General features: G+C 41.0%; 1 protein-coding gene across 1 annotated transcript in view; it reads right to left on the reverse strand.

Annotated features, from left to right (window-relative positions):
- LOC124788218 (nucleotide exchange factor SIL1) overlaps positions 1-18,793 on the reverse strand; it is a 112,260-nt gene extending 93,467 nt beyond the window's left edge. The window contains exon 1 of the mRNA XM_047255398.1: positions 17,925-18,793. Within this exon, the coding sequence (XP_047111354.1) occupies positions 17,925-18,075 (151 nt within the window). The 5' untranslated portion in view covers positions 18,076-18,793. The remainder of the gene's footprint in view (positions 1-17,924) is intronic.
- Between the last annotated feature and the right edge of the window lie 1,236 nt (positions 18,794-20,029).

A 20,029-nucleotide genomic window follows, 5' to 3' on the forward strand; every position in this document is an offset into this window, starting at 1 on the left:
GGAACTATGGGAGGCACCGACTTGGACACAGAAAGTACAGGGCAACAGGAAGTTTAGGATAAAATTTGGGAGTGGCCCCAGAGACCCCACTCATACAATCTGGCAAGGATATAATGTCACCAGGTCGTGTTGTACGCTTTACGTAAGTCAAAATAGACAGCAATCAGATGTTGACATCTGGAAAAGGCTGCTCAGATGGCAGACTCGAGGGACACAAGATTATGAGTAGTAAAGTGACCCCGGCGGAAGCCACCCTGATATTGAGCCAGTAGGTCACATGACTCCAGGACCCAACCCAACTGCTGACACACCATACATTCCAGTAGCTTGCAAACAAAGTCGCTGAGGCTGATGGGCCGGTAGCTATCAACATCAAGTGAGTTTGGACCGAGTTTGAGCACCGGAATGATGGTGCCCTCCCGCCATTCCGATGGAAAGACGCCATCACACCAGATCCAGTTGAAGATGACGAGGAGATGTCGTTTGTAGTCAGACAAGAGATGTTTAATCATCTAACTGTGGATCTGATCAGGCCCAGGAGCTGTGTCGGGGCAATGTGCAAGGGCTCTGAGGAGCTCCCACTCTGTAAATGGGGCGTTATATGGTTCACTGTGGTGTGTAGTGAACAAGAGGACTTTCCTTTACATCTGCTGTTTGTGGGTGCAAAAGGCTGGGGGGTAGTTCTACAACACAGAGGCTCCAGCATAGTGGTCAGCAACGTGCTTAGCAATCACGTCTTCGCTGGTAGATAACACACCATTGTTGTTAATGCCAGGGACACCTATTGGGGTCTGGTACCCAAAAAGACATCTGATCTTCGTCCAGACTTGGGAAGGCGACGTATGGCACCCAATGGTCAACACGTACCTCTCTGAACACTCCTGTTCTAGTCTTTTATAAGCTGGTGAACATGGGCATGGAGCCACTTAAAGGCTATTAGGTGCTCTAGGGAAGGGTGCCGCTTATGTCACTGTAGAGATTGCTGATGCTCTTTATTGTCTCAGCGACTTCGCCGAGGGGACCCTAGAGAATGAGGGATCGCGTTTTCTGCCGTAGAAACGATTGTTCTAGTTACCTGCTCAATGACAACATCGATGGCACCATGTGGGGGAGGTTCAGTGGTGACAGCAGAGGTGAAGGCTTCCCAGTCTGCCTTGTTTAAATCACACTTGGATAGGCGTCCATGTGCACGACACCAGGGGAGTGGCAGGAAGATGGGGAAGTGTTCACTACCACACAGGTCATCATGTGCTCTCCAGTGGATAGATGGGAGAAGGCCAGGACTGCAAACCGAGAGATCAATGGCCGAATACGTGCCGTGTGCCACACAGACATGTGTTGGGGCACCTGTATTTAAGAGGCAGAGGTCAAGTTGTGACAGTAAATTTTAGACCTCCCTACCTCAGCCAGTATGCATGGTGCCACCCAACAAGGGGTTATGCACATTAAAAATCTCCCAAGAGTAGGACAGGTTTAGGGAGTTGATCAATCAGTGCAGCCAATACGTTCGGGGGTACTGCACCACCTGGAGGAAGACAGTTATTTCCTGCGTCACCCATATCCTGATAGCCACAGCTTCAAGAGGGGTTTGAAGGGACACTAGTTCACTTGATATCAAGTTCAGAACATAGACACAACTCCACCTGACACTATCATAGTCGCTACGGTTCCTGTAATATCCCTTATAGCCACAGAGGACAGGGGTCCGCATTGCTGGGAACCAGGTTTCCTGGAGGGCAATGCAGAAAGCAGGTGTAAAGCTTAAAAGCTGCCGTAGCTCAGTCAGGTGGTGGAAAAAACCGCTGCAATTCCACTGGAGGATTACGTAATCGTGAGACTGGAAGGCATGAAACACTCAATGAGGCATTCTACGCCACAGGGTCACCTGCTGCCACCAGATGAGTATCTGTGCGATTGACATCCATTGTCTCTGAGGGCCCAGTGAGATCTACGTCCTCAGCGGACGCCAGAATAACCACCTCATCCTCAGACACAGAGCTTATAGATAGTGGTGGTGTGGGTGCCACCACAGTGCTTTGGTTCCTGGAGGTCATTTCCTTTTTAAGTTTCTTTCACTGCTCCTTAGGTTTGTCTGATTGGGAGGGCTTCACTGATTCAGTCTCAGAGACTAAGGAGAACTGTGAAGCCCTACAACCAGCTACCTGTGGCTGCTTCAGCCAGTGGCGGCTGTTAGCTTTGCCACTGGTAGGAACCTGGGACAGGAGTGAACCAAGGGATTCCCTCCTGGCGAGAGGAGCCGAAGAAGAATTACACTTCTCTGGCTGAGAAATGGGGACTGATGTCCCCGATAGTTCAGGGGCTGGTGTTGCTCCTGAAGCAGGTTGTGCAGGAGCAACAGGGAGGGAAGTGCCCCCCACCATCAAGGGGGCAGGTGGAGTCTGACAGCTCTGAGAGCCAACTGTACGTAGCAGAATGGAAGATGGTAGAATCGTTGTCGTAGAGGCAACGTAGGTTGACGTCATATGCACAGGATGTGGCCTCTCATATTTTCTCTTAACCTCAGTGTAGGTCAGTCGGTCCAGGGTCTTGTATTCCATTATTTTTCTTTCTTTCTGGAGAATCCTGCAGTCTGGCGAGCAAGGCGAATGTTGCTTTCCGCAGTTGACACAGATGGGAGGCGGGGCACAGGGAATATTGGGATGTGAAGGACGTCCACAATCCCAACAGATGACACTGGAAGTATAGTGGGAAGACATATGTCCGAACTTCCAGCACTTAGAGCACTGCATCGGGGGAGGGATATATGGCTTTACGTCACTGCGGTAAATATTGGGATGTGAAGGACGTCCACAATCCCAACAGATGACACTGGAAGTATTGTGGGAAGACATATGTCCGAACTTCCAGCACTTAGAGCACTGCATCGGGGGAGGGATATATGGCTTTACGTCACTGCGGTAGACCATCACCTTGACCTTATCGGGTAATGTGTCACCCTTGAAGGCCAAGAGGAAGGCACTGGTGGCAACCTGATTATGGCTTGGACCCCGTTGGACGTGCCGGATGAAGTGGACACCTTGCTGCTCTAAATTGGCACACAGCTCATTGTCAGACTGCAAAAGAAGGTTCCTGTGAATATGATACCCTGGACCATATTTAAGCTGTTATGAGGCATGTTGGAAACAGAAACATCCCCCAGCTTGTCACAGGCGAGTAGTGCTCGTAACTGATCAGAGGATGCTGTTTTGATCATGACCGAGCCTGAACAAATTTTGGGCAAGCCCTCCATCTCTCCAAACTTGTCCTCTAAATGCTCCACAAAAAACTGAGGCCTGATTGACAAGAAAGATCCCCCATCAACTCTCGTACATACAAGGTACCGGGATGAATAAGCTTCGCTGCCATCCTTAGCCTGGCGTTTCTCCCATGGTATGGCCGGGAGGGGGAGGAAGGGGGGGGGGGGGGGGGGGGGGAAGGATTTGTAGTCGTATTTCTTAGCATTGAAGTTAGACCTTGACTGCTGGTGTTTGACCTGCAGCAAGAGACGATGTACTATGCTTCATGGCGTGTCATCCACCCCGATGCCACCCACTCAGACCAGGGGCCCTCCCTATGGGTGCCACCCCGCCGCAGCAAAGGCCAACTGGCAACAAGATGGCCTTGCCAAGAGTCCCGATGTCCCAGGGTGACAGGCATCTACTCCTTGGCATATGTGGGGAGTTAACAGCGCAGGCATCAGCAGAGCACTCCCTATGTGGTTAGGGGGATACAACCAACAGGGTACATGGCAGCCCCACCATAACGGGCTGGCTACTGTGCTGGATATTGGGCGCAAATGAGCTAAGAAGTCCATTATTGTCGACAGTGCAGAAAGCGATACTGCACAGAGGATGGACGAAAATGCACCCTGGAGGGTGACCTCGCTCAACAGCTAGAGAACGAGCAGAAGTGCAGATCCACGTTGATGAAGGACGCGAGACGTCTCAGCACATAATGGACACTATGCACCATGTAAGATGCCCTTCCCCAAATGGCTCACTCTTCAGGAAAATTTTGAAAAATTGAGGTCAAACCCTACAGGGGACCATCACATAAAGGCCAAAATGTGAGAGACTCCTTTTAGTCGCCTCTTACGACAGGCACGAATACCTCAGGCCTATTCTAAGCCCCGGACCCACAGAGGGATTTACTGTAGGAGTATCTGATTTACCCCTAGTGATATATGCCTCTATATCCTTAGATTTGTCCTCTAGCCCTCCCTGCTTACCCATTCTGCACTTCCTGACGATCTCTTTTTTTGAGACATTTGTATTCTGTTTTGCCTGCTTCATTTACTGTATTTTTATATTTCCTCCTTTCATCAATTAAATTCAATATCTCTTCTGTTACCTAAGGATTTCTACTAGCCCTCGTCTTTTTACCTACTTGATCCTCTGCTGCCTTCACTATTTCACCTCTCAAAGCTACCCATCCTTCTTCTACTGTATTTCTTTCCCCCATTTTTGTCAATTGTTTGCTAATGCTATCTCTGAAACTCTGTACAACTTCTGGTTCTTTCAGTTTATCCAGGTCCCATCTCCTTAAATTCCTACCTTTTTGCAGTTTTAGTCTACAGTTCATAACCAATAAATTGTGGTCAGAGTCCACATCTACCCCTGGAAATGTCTCACAATTTAAAACCTGGTTCATAAATCTCTGTCTTACCATTATATAAGCTATCTGAAATCTTCCAGTGTCTCTAGGCCTCTTCCACGTATACAACCTTCTTTCATGATTCTTGAACCAAGTGTTAGCTATGATTAAGTTATGCTCTGTGCAAAATTCTACCAGGTGGCTTCCTCTTTCATTCCTTACCCCCATTCCACATTCACCTACTACTTTTACTTCTCTCCCATTTCCTATTATCGAATTCCAGTCCCCCATGACTATTAAATTTTCATCTCCCCACACTATCTGAATGATTTCTTTTATCTTACGATACATTTCTTCAATCTCTTCATCATCTGCGGAGCTAGTTGGCGCATAAACTTGTACTACTGTGTTCACCACGCTGTTCATAGTAGCTTACTTGCACTCCTATTTTTTATACAATATTAAACCTACTCCTGCATTACCCCTATTTGATTTTGTATTTATAACCTTGTATTCACCTGACTAAAAGTCAGCTTCTTCCTGCCACCGAGCTTCACTAATTTCCACTGTATCTAACTTTAACATATCCATTTCCCTTTTTAAATTTTCTAACCTACCTGCCCAATTAAGGGATCTGAGATTCCAAGCTCCGATCCATAGAAGGCCAGGGATTAGCAAACACAATGTCATCACGACCGTGACGGTTAAGAAAGTTGATATGTCTGTCATGAAAGCAAGGAGAGTTTTTATGCTGAAAAGAGCAAATAAACAGTTGTTAGCATCCTACTTAGACAATGAAAGAACATCACTTAGTTTCAATATGATGGATGTAGAGGAATTATGGGCAAAGTTTAAAGTGACCATTAATCGCACTCTAAAGAAAATCAATTCACAATGCACGCAACTTCCACCATCACATGTTAGATCTTGCCACAGGCTAGAAAATGTACAATCACTAAGAGGGTTAAAAAAATAAATAAGTTGTCAGGTCCCAGATAGGGTCTCAATTTGGTTTAACAGGAAGTACTTTTTACTTAGCTCACGTTTACAATAAATACCTCACCCAGCAAAGTCTTAAATGACTGGAAAAAAGTACAGAGGACTCCCATAAGAAGGGTAAAAGATTAACATTGGTTTGCTGCAGAATTCTTGAGAATGTCCTAAGTTTGAATCTAATAATAATAATAATAATAATAATAATAATAATCTGTGCCTTCTTTGACACAGAAAAATTTCTATTCACAAATTTAATTTTGAAAGCATTGTTTGTGTGAAACTCAACTTGCATTTTTCTCGAATGATATCTCGTGAACTATATACGAATGGGAACAGGTATAGAGTCCATATTAACAAATTTCCAGAAAGTGTTTGTCAGTGTCACACTCAAGACTGTCAATTAAGGTCTCAGCATACAGAATATGTTCTCAGATAAGTGAGTGGCTCGAAAAGTTGTTAAGTAATAGAGCACAGTATGTTGTCCTGGACAGCAAGTGTTCCTCAGAGAGAGAGAGGTATTGTCAGGAGGGCCCCAGGGAAGTGTGATAGGACCATTCTCTCTTTATATAAACTGCCTGACAGAGTGAGCAGCAATTTGCAACTCTTTGCCAATGACATTGTAGAGTATGAGAAACTGCTGTCGTAAGGGGACTGTAGGAGAAAACAGGATGACTTGGATAGAATTTCTACTTGGTGCAATGAGTGGCAGCTTGCTCTCAATGTTGAAAAACGTAAGTTAGTGCATTTGGGTAAGAAAAACATTCCTGTAATGTTTGAATAGTGTTAGTGGTCTGCTGCTGCTTGCAGGGCTCTTACGGAAATGTACTGACAATTGCTTCTCACTGCTCCATTTGTAAATAGAACAGGAAAGGGAATGACTAACAGTGGTACAAGTACCCTCTTCCACACACACCCTATGATGGCTTGTGGAGTAAGCACAAAAATTTAGATGTATGTCACAGAAGAAGAATGGAATTCTACTATTTCCTGTCTCTAATCAAGCAAAATCATTGAAATATTCAATGTCCCATATTGTAAATAATAAGGCTGAGTGAAATTTGAGTAGGACACTTTACTGCAATTGGGTTGTTACGATGAAGGGCATTAATTTAAAAAAATAATGTAAGTGTGCATAAATATATATAAATAAAGTGGAGAAAATTTTGTGGGCCCATACTTATACTCCAGGTCTCTTCTCCTGTAGTTTTCATAGTATTCAACAGTTATACCTCTTGCAAGGTGAAGATAAATAAGAAATCACTTATAGAACCCAGACAATACTGATCTAAAGCATTCCAGGAAATGAATTCAACTTGATGTGTTTTGGCTCAGATTCACCCACTTCCACCACTGCTATGATTGCTGTTTGACTTACAGCATGAAATAATTGGCTCAAGTGTCATCCTCAGTGACAAAACTATGCATAGAATGTAGTGCAGTCTTTTTAAAAGTAATCAGTTAGAATCAAAGCTGCAGACTAGAAATGGTTGAGAGTGTGGAGACTATGCGGTTTTTCATGTTAGCACAGGCAGAATTAAATATTTTGGAAAGGATGACATTTCTGTTGAGCCGAAGAACACAGTGAGTGACTGTTTTTAAAATAACTTACCATCCAGCACAATCACTGTTACAATGAAATGACCAATTTTGGCAATCGCCAGATCACAAAATACAGACCATGGTTCAATCATAACATATATAAATGATGTTTTCAAACAAAAAATGTGGTTTATACATGGTATGATTGAACCATAGCATGTATTTTATGATCTGAGAATGGACAATGCCTTCTCACTAGAAATACAAATATAAATGTGCCAGGTAGTGAGTTATTTTCAGAATTAGAGCATTTAAGAGCTGTAATTGGCAGCACCAAGGTTAGGAATATGGTAGGTGACTGGACTGCACACAAACCTGCCAAACTCGGCAAGAGGTTTAAAGAAAAATTTGGAAATTTGTGGTAAGGACTATGGGACAAAACTGCCGATGTCATCAGTCCCTAGGCTTACACACTACTTAATCTAACCTAAAATAACTTACACTAAGGACAACACACACACCCATGCCCGAGGGAGGACTCAAACCTCCGACGGGGGGTAGCCGTACCAAGGCGCCTCAGACCATGCGGCTACCCCATGCAGCAGGTTCAAAGAGAAACAACTGCAAGTCTGCTAGCTTTAGCCAAGACATTCCCACTACTTTGCTGCTCTGGACACTGATAAAAAGCATGTAGTCAACTCACAGAATTCAGGAAACACTGGCAAGTAAAAGGATGATGGACTTCAAGAAACGTGATGTGTGAGTGAATGAATGCCTATAATTGTTGACTGTCCAAATCATATTATGCATAGGATAGTTCCCACTACAAGGCCATGGCAGATGACTGGCCTATCCTCGTCAAACTAGATCTGGAAGGATGTGCCTATAAAATATGAAGTTTTAACACAATACCCCTTGTCCAATTATCTCGTAAAAGTAAGTCAAAGATGAAAACAACTGTTGCTGTTGTTTTTGCTGCTGCTGCTGCTACTACTCATATAGAGTTCCACTTTTGGGACCTACTACTGCCAATCCTCCTTCAAGAAAAGTATGGCTATGTTTGAATTACATGCAATATTATGTGAAGGAAAGTTGCTACACACCATATAGCAGAGATGCTGAGTCGCAGATAGGTACAACAAAAAGACTCTCACAATTAAAGCTACACACACACACACACACACACACACACACACACACACACACACACACACACACACACACACACACTATTGCAATGTTCTATCCCGGATTTTTCCATTGTTTGAATTAGTTGCCCATTTCCCAACTGTTGAAAATGAAAGAAAGGGCAGGCTCCTTATTTTGGATGATGATGGTGATTAAGCAAACAAAGTAAAACATTTTGTGACAGCACAGTATAAGAATTTACCCATCTTAAAAAAAACACTAATTATCTGAAAAATAAAAAAAATGATTACTTTAGAAAAATGGAAAATCCAGGGTGGAATAATGATAATATTATATTATGAAAAGGATAGACTGCTATTCATCATATGCCCAACACAACATTCTTCATTTTAATGACTGCTTCACTGCTGTGCCCTCTGGACCAATCCTACCAATACCAGATTTTTTGAATTGCAGGTGGGAACTCTCCCTGCAATACATCCTACATTCCCGTAACCCTCCTGGCCTCAATCTTCATAGTCACTGTCCTTCATCCACCTACCTTTCCCCACCCCAGCACTACACAACCCTCTATTCCACCAACACACCCACAGTCTTTATTTCTTTCCTTTTCTACTGCTCCCCCCCCCCACCCCCCTCTCCCACTTGCCCTCTGTCTAGCCTCCTGACTGCACTTAGCTGCCCTACCTTCTCTCCTCTCTCCATCTTGACCCTGTATGCTCCCACAAACTGCATTTTAATGTCCCCCACCTTTACCCCGCTATCCCTCTCCCTCCCCACCCCAGCCAGCCTCCTCCTCACACCCACCACCCAGACTGCTTCTCCCATCAAGCACAGCTAATCACAGTCTGGCCTTGGCAGCCACAGGCAGAGGTCGTGTGTGTGTGTGTGTGTGTGTGTGTGTGTGTGTGTGTGTGTGTGTGTGTGGAGGGGGGGGGGCTGTGAACACTTGTGTATGTGTATGTCTTGTCTAATTCAGAAGAAGGCCTTTTTGGCCAAAAGCTTACTTGTTTGACAGTCTTTTTGTTGTACCTATCTGCAACTCAATATCCCCACTATATGGCGACTATCTATCTATCCTTTTCATAATATTGTGATTATGTTAAAAAGCTTTACACATAAAAAACTATTCCACATACCAAGTTAACACTTGACCTACGTCCTCCTGCTGTATGAGTGATTCTCATTGAAATCATCATCATCTCTGTAATAAGCTGATAAACTCTGATTTCTCTGATAGTAGTTATTTGTTCACAAATGTCAGATATGAAGACCACAATTCTTGTTTAGCACTATGTCTGCACTCTACAAGTCACATTACTATGTGTGAAGGAGGGTACTTTGAAAGCAGCTATAGTTTTCCTTTTCTTTTTGTTCCAGTCACAAATGGCATGAGGGACTGTCTGCAAGCCTCTGGACAATCTATCTATTTCCATTGTTGTCATTTAATGAGTTGTATGTGGAAGGAAATAATACACTGCCTGACTTCTTTAAACGAATGCCCTCAGAATTTTAACAGGAGACTTCATGATGCACAGCACCCCTTTTAATGAAACTACACAGTCTCATGACGATCTCCATGAAGTTTTCACTATAACAAAATTAATCTATGCTGAAACATACTCCTCTTCTATGGATTTTCTCTCTCCTCCCTAAATGCAAACAGCAGAACAAGCTTTTTGTAAACATCCATGAAGGTACGTGTCAAAAACTGCAGAAGATGCACATCAATCACACCTGCAAAAATCTTACATATAATGTCAAAATCAGGTCACTAAAACTGAAACTTCAAGTTCACAAACTGTAAAAAAAATAAAGAAGGGTCAATCCAAATGAAGTGGTCCAATAAAAATTAAGTTGGTTGCTTGACCATTTTTAAATATTTGAATTTTTTTATATGTGGTTACCCTATAATAGAGAAGTTCAAAACAGTTTTTAAAAAATTTTATCTTTCACCTTTACTGAATAGTGACCATTTTTGTTTTTAAACGTGCGACTGTTTCAGTTTAGAGACGTTAGCAAAAATATGAATATCTCCGCACTGGGTTAAGTTACAACATTGCAATTGACATGATCGCTTTTAGAAAAGTGTCCTCTACAACACTGTCTATTACACAAACTACCCTAAATTAAAAAATAACCAGTCAAAATGACCTCCAAAGTTTGGTATCCAAATTTTCCAAAATCCACTTTTTAGGTCCAAAATTAACAAACAAGGAGTGATTTATGAGACACTATCTTTTTTCCTATAGTTATATATCATACACTACTAGCCTCATACAGAACTTACAAATGTTTCCTTAATTTTTTATGAATTTTTGAAATTTGAAATTTTCATTTTTTTGGAAGTTTGGGATTAGCTATCTCAGGTGGAACTGAATATAAAAATATGGTTTTTGGACAGTGTGTACACCTATATGATAGCAACGTACTGTAAAAATTTCAACATTGATATCTTGACTGTGAACAAAGATATGATTTTTTGAAAATGAGGAGATAATTCGCATTAGTCTACAACTGATCTGGGCTGTTGCCTATTCATGTGTGATATTGGCGGAATATAATTAGTTATTATTGAAGTAAGGTACTGAATTATATACAAAAAGTGGAAACATCGCTGAAATTAACATTTATATTCTTTTGACATACTTAAAATCAATATTTTCAATTAACATCCTTTGAGATGCGACTGTCCCTAAGCCTGGTGGTGAATGTTAAGACAGCTTCTGTGGTACAGAATACGACCTCCCAGTTGCTGTGATAAGTTCAAGCACTTAAAGTTTCCTTAAAACATTTTTCATTGGTATCCAAACGTTGTCACTAGTAGATTTCTTGAATGATGTTCTTGAGCCAGCAGGGTGGTAAAAATGCACAAAAACATCATTGTTTTCCAAACTCATTCTTTCAATCTCTGCAAGCCACCACTGTCCATCATACACACATGCCACTATGTCATTCAAAGTTAAAGACAGAGATGTAATTTTACTGACACAATGAACCTCGTAAATTTTGGTTTCTGATGTTACACAGCATCAAACTAAGTTTTCTGCAATGATAAAGAATTTGTGGAAATGCCTTGTCGTTTTTATTGCTAAACAGTTTACAAATCTGGTTTGAAGTGTTAATTTCATATGCAGAACTAATTCTTCTTTCTTGATAGGAAAATAGGTAATGCCTTTAATATTCTACTTGAAAAAGACATACATGTCCTGTACTTTGAGAATTTGGTCTGTGGTTGGTCTTTGTAGGCTGGCTTTAGTTACGGTACTTCACATTTTGTTGTACCTCCTACTCCATCACATGCATTTTTACCATGGCAAGATGCAAAAAAGGGCTATTCAGCCTCCAACCCAAAGTCTACTTTGTGGTTACACAGATTTGAAAAATTATTTTTGTTCTTATACTGACTACCACTTCCATTTGAAAAGTGTATCCGCTTCTCAACCTTGGGAAAATTTTCTTTTATGTAATTTATTACATACTTTTGAAACACATGTACAGCCAAAGTGTTGTGCTCCAAGTAGTCGCTTAGAATGCAAACTGAAGAACTTCATCTTTCTCATTTTTAAAGTAGAGAATACATGGATGCACTGTTGCCTGGTCATTGACCCAGTGCTACCCTTGTATTGCATCCTGAATCACAAATGCAAAATCAGCTAGCTCTATGCATTCAGTTTCATGAAGTTGTGCTTTTTTGTCCTTTAAAAAATTACTTTGGATTTTAGAAACATAGTGGTGACTTCTGAGTTTGTGTAAGTTATCAATTAAAGATTCTAAGTACTCTTCCAGAGATTTAACCAGCGTTATCATTTCTGCCCTGTCAGTTGTGACCCACTGTTTGAAGGTAATACTGTCTGGCATTTCCTCGTCATATTTGTGAAACAATTCAAAAAATACTAACAAAGAGATAGAGGGGTTGGCCAGTACTTACCTCAGCTCAGTACAGCCGATAGATACACAAAACAGAGCAGAAAATTTATGTTCCTAGCTTTCGGAACTTTGTTCCTTCATCAGGGAGGAGAAAGGGGAAAGAAAGGGAAGAAGGGAAAGTGGATTCAGTTACTCACAACCCAGGTTATGAAGCAACAGGGAAATGAAAACAGCGAGGGTAGCAAGGATGGAGGCATGGTTGTCAGAGGGAAGCCAAAGATATTCTACTGTAAGTACTGTGCCAGCTTCAAACCAAAAAGAATGCATACAGAAGTAAAGAGGTATATAGTATAAAGATAAACACAACTATGTAGGATGAAAAGATGCGTGAATGGCTAAAGAGGAAAGGGAAAGAGGAGAAGACTGAAGAGTAAATGGGAGTGAGATTGTTAAACGTAGGTTCAGTCCAGGGGGATGGCGGGATGAAAGGATGTGTTGGAGTGCAAGTTCCCATCTCCGCAGTTCCGAGGGACTGGTGTTGGGTGGGAGAAACCAAATGGCACATACGGTGTAGCAGGTTCCTAGGTCCCTAGAATTATGCTGGAGGGCATGCTCTGCTACTGGGTAATGGACATCTCCTAGGCGGACAGTTCGTCTGTGTCCGTTCATGCGCTCAGCCAGTTTAGTTGTTGTCATACCGATGTAAAAGGCTGTGCAGTGCAGGCATGTCAGCTGATAAATGACATGTGTTGTTTCACATGTGGCCCTGCCTTGAATTGTGTACGTTTTACCAGTAGCGGGGCTGGAGTAGGTGGTTGTGGGGGGGGCAGGTTTTGCAGCGGGGTTGGTTACAGGGGTAGGAACCGCTGGGTAGAGAAGGTAGTCTGGGAATATTGTAGGGTTTAACAAGGATGTTACGGAGGTTTGGGGGGCGACGAAAGGCAACTCTGGGTGGTGTGGGGAGAATTTTGTCAAGGGATGATCTCATTTCAGGGATTGACTTGAGAAAGTCATATCCCTGGTGGAGTAATTTGTTGATGTATTCGAGGCCAGGATAATACTGGGTGACACGGGGGATGCTTCTGTGTGGTCTGGAGATAGGAACATTGTTGTTGGACGGGGAGGAATATATTGCTCGGGAGATCTATTTGTGGACAAGGTCTGCAGGATAATTGTGGGAGAGGAAAGCACTGGTCAGGTTATTGGTGTAATTGTTGAGGGATTCATCACTGGAGCAGATACGTTTACCACGAATACCTAGGCTGTAGGGAAGGGAGCGTTTGATTCCACATCAGGGACACGTACAGCACAAAAGAGTACAGGCCGACCTCATCTGGTGACAGACAGAGACTGCTGACAATTAAAGAGCGCCATAATGTGTAATAGGCAGACATATATCCAGACCAACACACAGGAATTCCAAACAGCATCAGGATCCACTGTAAGTACATGACAGTTAGGCAGGAGGTGAGAAAACTTGGATTTCATGGTCGAGTGGCTGCTCATAAGCCACATATCACGCCAGTAAATGCAAAACGACACCTCATTTGGTGTAAGGAATGTAAACACTGGATGACTGAGCAGTGGAAAAACGTTTTGTGGAGTAACGAATCACGGTACACAATGTGGCGATCCGATGGCAGGGTGTGGGTATGGTGAATACCCAGTGAACGTTATCTGCCAGCGTGTGTAGTGCTAGCAGTAAAATTCGGAGGCAATGATGTTATGGTGTGGTCGTGTTTTTCATGGAGGGGGCTTGCACCCCTTGTCGTTTTGCATGGCACTATCACAGAACAGGCTACACTGGTGTATTAAGCACCTTCTTGCTTCCCACTGTTGAAGACCAATTCGGGGATGGTGAGTGCATCTTCCAACATGATCGAGCACCTGTTCATGATGCATGGCTTGTGGCAGAATGGTTACATGACAATGACACCCCTGTAATGGACTGGCCTGCACAGACTCCTGGATCCTACAGAACACCTTTGGGATGTTTTGAAACAGCAACTTCGTGCCGGGTCTCACCTACTGACATTGACTCCTATCCTAAGTGTAGCACTCCATGAAGAATGGGTTGCCATTCCTCAAGAAACCTTCCAGTATCTGATTGAATGTATGCCTGTGAGAGTGGAAGCTGTCATCAAGGCTAGGGTGAGCCAACACCACATTTAATTTCAGCATTACTGATGGAGAGTACCACAAACTTGTGAGTCATTTTCAGCCAGGTGTCCGGATACTTTCGATCACATAGCATAGTTTCTTAGCACAACGGATTTGCTTAATCACTTCAAAGGGGCATGTTAAATGTAATTTGTCTTTGCTGAACGTCCCATATCCAGTCGCCAACAACAACTCACCCTTAGAAACCTAATGGTTTTACGTCATGTTCCCAAAGGGAAGAGACCCAATGGTCTCGAAGAGACTGAAATTGTTAAATATTCATAAAGTCTTCCACGATTGTATTTTACCATTTTTAAAGAGTTAATGACTTTTTAATTCAACTTGTTATTTAAGACCAAGGTCTCTGTTTTTCACCATATGTATTTTATTGTACTTCATTTAAATTTTTTTGTTTCATTTTAGCTTTATATTTACTGCCAATTTTTTTCTTTTATTAGTGCTTTTCTGAATTTTAGTTTTATTGTACTGCACTTGTGACTACGAGCCTTTCTGTTTATAACTCCACTCACAGTTTTTGATCTTATACATCCTGAACTATGTATACTTGCATTTTTATTGTAATGTGGTTTGCATTTGTTTGTTAATTTGTTCATTATTATTTTATGATTTTTTGCTGTTACTGCACTGCAGCCCCACCCTCCACCCACTCCCAGCGATGCTTAGTGCCTGTCATTACAACTTGCCCAATACTTTGCTGATGCTCTTAACATGCATATGGATGCCCTGTGCAGATGGGACTCCAGCAACATTTTAGTCTGGGGGCATATTTTCAGTTTGTGCGCATGTCCTTTTCTGTGCTGTTCTCACAAACACTCATGAGGTAACTCTCTTACTATTATTATTATTATTATTATTACATACATGATCATAGATCAAATTTGGTGAGGTAGTGTGTAACTGGCATGCTTAGTTGAGCAACTCTTCTGCAGTCCAAACTATGGTTTACTGGGGATATTATTGTTGCACAGGTGGCAAAAATACATGACCATCACAAAGTTTTGGCTAATGATGTCAGTAGTGAAACCGGTTGGTAGTTAATGATGATCTCTCCTATCACCTTTTTTTGTAGACTGCTTAAACATTAGCACATTTCAATGTCTCTGGAAAAATGCCCTAAGATAATGATGCATTACATATTTCAGAAAAAACATTGTTTATTATGTGGTGCCAAGTCTTTAGTACTTCGTTGGAAAACCCATCAAATCTAGATGAGCTTTTATTTTTGAGAGAATATATAATTTTCTTACTTTCAGAAGGAGAAGTGGGTGAGATGGCCATATGTATGATATGTTTGTTCAGTATACTCTTTTGATTTTTCTTCTTGAAGTGTCTGTCCCTATATTTCCTACTACATTTAAGAAATGATTATTAAACAAGTCTACTACCTGGGACTGATCATTTACAGTCCTCCCATTTACATTACCAGTGGTGTTATCCTGCAGCAGTCCTTGGATCAATGCTGTGTTTAATGTCAATCAGAAATCTTTTGAGTGAAATTTCAAATGGAGAAGTTGTGAGGATATTTTCTTTTCTGACAACTGCCACAGCAGATAACTTAATTTATTCCAGTATGCGTAATGCAACAGATACTAAAGAGGCAAAACAAGCCTTGCCAATGTTATTTGCAGATATGATGCAACTATGGCCATGATTAGTCTTATTTCTAATCTCTGAGCTCATCCTCAGATAATTTTGAAAAATTTTATTCCATTTGTCCATATTACACATAAAAATTACCCCAATGAAGAAGATACTCTTGTACACAGTCCCATTTTTTTTCCAATTGCAGCTAATGAAAAAAATGAAGGAAGATTAAGGTGTTACATACCGTTGACAAAAAGGCCATTCGACACAGAGCACTAGCTCAGATTTAGGAAAGGTGATGAAAGAAATCTACCATGCTCTCTCGAAGAAATCATCCTAGCATTCACCTTTGCTCTAGAACACTAGGCCTACAGAGGGGAAAATATTACATTGTTCCAAAATCATCGTCAATTTTACTACTCGATACATTATTCAAATAAAGTCCTAATTTATAGTTCATGTACTAGCTAATTACAATTGTAAGGCCTGCAGTGGTGTTTCACACACAAAATATGTACAAAATGTTCTGTTTTATACTCTATACTGACAATACCAGATTGCTGAGAACTGCGAATTGGTACTAACTGTATTCGTAAATCTTACGTGGGTCTAAATCAAACAATGGAAAGTCCAGGATGGAATGTAACAATAACAGAGAAGGAAAGTTGCTACTCACTATATAGCAGAGATGCTGAGTCGCAATAGGCACAATAAAAATATTCATACACTCATAGCTTTCGGCCATTAAGGCCTTTGTCAGCAGTAGACACACATATACCACTCACACACACACTCACGCAAATGCAACTTGCATACATGTCTGCAGTCTCAGAGAGCCGAAACTATTTGTGCCTATTGAGACTCAGTATCTCCGCTATATGGTGAGTAGCAACTTTCCTTCTCTGGTATTGTTACATGGGTTTAGTAATAGAGGGTTAGTAAACATACAGAAATCACTGAAATCCTTCCACAATGTGCACTCGAGTGTTACAAAGTACCTCATGTTCAATTTAGAGACCCACAGAGTTATAACAGTATGATTTCTACTAAATATTGATTTTAAAACAACCATATTTAAGAATAGCTGATCATTTATATATAAAGATTTTACTGCTTGTTGACAAAATCTATCCAACAGTATAGGACAGTATAGGCCCTGTCATATAAATCTCTTTACAAGGCTTAAAAAACTGTCTGCACAACGCATAGGACATTGTTTTGGCATAAAAATAATAGGTTGCAAGTATTTTGCACTGATAACTTCTGCTACAATAGGTTTGACCGTTTAAAATACACCCATAAATAGGATACGATTGTGACCCATTTGTCACCTCATTATGCAAACTGATCTGTACAGATACGGTATAATGGAATTAAAATTACAAGTGAAACAGGTAGTCACAATACAGAGAGAATTCATTTAGCAACTAATATATTTAGAAGAAATCGATACACTGAATTTCATAGCTCCCTCCGTGAATCGGTGGGAGGAAAAATATCTGGCTTCAATATGCTATAGGCCTGAAACTGTAATATTATACAGTAGTGTGTGAAGATATTAAAAATTTTAATATACAAAGGCTACAATGAGGAAGCGAAAAAAATGTCATTTGTTACGCGTGTCAGACAATCCATCAAAAGTTATTACAAGGAAAATGATTATCAGCATTCACTTTTCATTCATTCATTCACAAACGTGTTTCGTCAATCCCATCATGCAGGAGAGCCTTCAAAGACTGGGAAGCTTTATTTGTACATAGTAGTACTCAAATACGGACTTCGGCACTTGTCATGAGAGCAGTAAGCGGTCTAATTGAAATGCATTATCGTGGATCTTTCTGTTTGTATTGCTTATATTGTTTGTTGCCTAGTCGCGTGAATTCTTAGAAGACATCATCTTAGCATAACGGTGTGATTCGTATTTTGAACGGAATATTTTCTGCAAGTTGTGGCTGATATCAAAATACAGTCACTTTAATAATTCTTACGAGAGAGAAATAAGAGTTTGATACCTTTTTTCACTGTTTGCCATTCTTCAGTAGCTACAAAATCATCGTCTTCTTCGTCATCTTTCACTACAACCTTCTTCATTCGCACGGTTGCAAATTGTCCGATGACGGCTTCGACGAAAAACAGCACAGCAAACACGACACATAACCTCATAATGGAATACTGACTACGAACAAGTTACAAACAGAAATTTTCACATTGGTTCAACAGCAAAACCTGAGGCGTGTGTATTCGTCACTCGTGTTGGTTATATTTACTCAGGAAAGACAGCGTAAACATCGAATCAGATTTTTCCACGTGTATCAAGGGGAAAATGATGTACGATTGTAATTACTTACGAAACCATGCGCAACCAAAATTTAATTCAAAACTAAAAATTGTTTCTCAGCACGGAATAATCTCTGAACCGAGACAAGAAAATTCGCATGCTTATATTCCTTTTAGGGAAAAATGTGATATTATTTCGCACTGTCCTGGCAATTTTATCTACGTCATTAATACGATTTCGAATTTGAAAAATCTATGCACTACAAATACTTTATTGGAAACTCTTGCTCTCATAATATATACCGTAAACGAGGAGAGAAACTGAAAGGTGCGCTCGTCTCAAGTTATCTACATGAACATTTTTAATAATTAAAGTTAAAAGGGGAATTATCATACATGGGGTATAAAACTCATAACATAAGTACGCAGCAACAAATGTAACTCGATGTGTTACACCTCCAATAATGTCTTTCGTTCTCATTAGTGAAGCATACAACTGTTTGTATATGTACATTGTTTGAGTCTAGAAATAACGTTGTTTGAGCAGAGGTAATAATTAATAGTCATCACATGAGGTCGTTATTGGCAGTTTTATTTTAAGTCTTACTCCAATCTTCGCTCGCCAAAACTTGCATTTATATTTTGTGATGTACAAACATGACATCGTCGTGACAAGTGTAGCCAACCTGATCCGGGCGATGTGCATCCAAACCATGCCTTTCGAATCTAATCTTTGTTTCCGATTTTTAGTCAGGTCGACTAATACTTGACGGGAAGGAACGCCGAAACATCCCACAAAATGTTTCAAATGACGTCATTCGAACAAGCTATCAACGGAGTGAAGGACAGTCAAGGTTTCTCTACATGAAAGTTTTGTTGTTGACGGCGGAGACGGTGTCGTCGTCTGTTAACATCGGAAGTCAAATCGATTTTGCAACGCTTGTGCTTTCTTGTCATCTTAGTCTTTATTTTATTATTTTGCTTCGTTTTTGTGACACATAACGACTTGAATATTTCTTCCATTAAGGATGATTCATACTTGACGCAACAGAATGTCACGTCAAAACATTCCACTTTGTATTTCAAATGGCGGCATTTACACACGCTATCAACGCCACAGAACGCAGAGGAACGTCACTGTCAAGGTTTCTCGGGAAGGAAGTTTTAACCTTGACGTTGATGAGGGAAATGGGTTATCGAAAGTTAACCTATTTTCGCCATTCTCACCCATATTACAGTACTGGATTTTCTGCTGTTGGGCCTTCTTAGCCTTTATTTTATTATTTTGATTTGATGAAAAATATTATTTAAAGGCAAGAAAACATTTTATTAGCTTTGTAATTACACCCTGGATACGAAAAAAAAACACATTTACTGTAAGAAAATACACAGAAGTTACACACAAGCCAAGAATAAAGATATTGACAGCAGAGTCATGGAGCAGCACATAAATATAGACGTCAAGGAATTTTTTCTTTTCTTTTAACACTTCCTCCAAAAGAAAAAAATCATGAAATTATTGCTTTGTCTCTTGCATGCCAATTTCTGAACATAGAAAATTAAATCGAACTCGTTCAAGAGGTTTCGTCAAAATATCTGCCAACTGATTGTGTCCATCAATGTGTTCCAAGAAAATCTCACCGTTCAGATATCTTTCACGAAAATAGATATGTCGGACCTCTATATGTTTAGAACGTCGATGATATTCTGGATTTTTTGCCAACTTCAATGCACTAGCATTGTCAATGTAAAGAACTGGAGGCTGCCCCGACATTTCCACTAATTCTGATAGCAGAGGACGTAACCAAACTAACTCTTTTGCTCCTTCACTAGCTGCAAT

The sequence above is a fragment of the Schistocerca piceifrons genome, chromosome 3, assembly GCF_021461385.2.
Source record: "Schistocerca piceifrons isolate TAMUIC-IGC-003096 chromosome 3, iqSchPice1.1, whole genome shotgun sequence".
NCBI classification, from domain to species: domain Eukaryota; kingdom Metazoa; phylum Arthropoda; class Insecta; order Orthoptera; family Acrididae; genus Schistocerca; species Schistocerca piceifrons.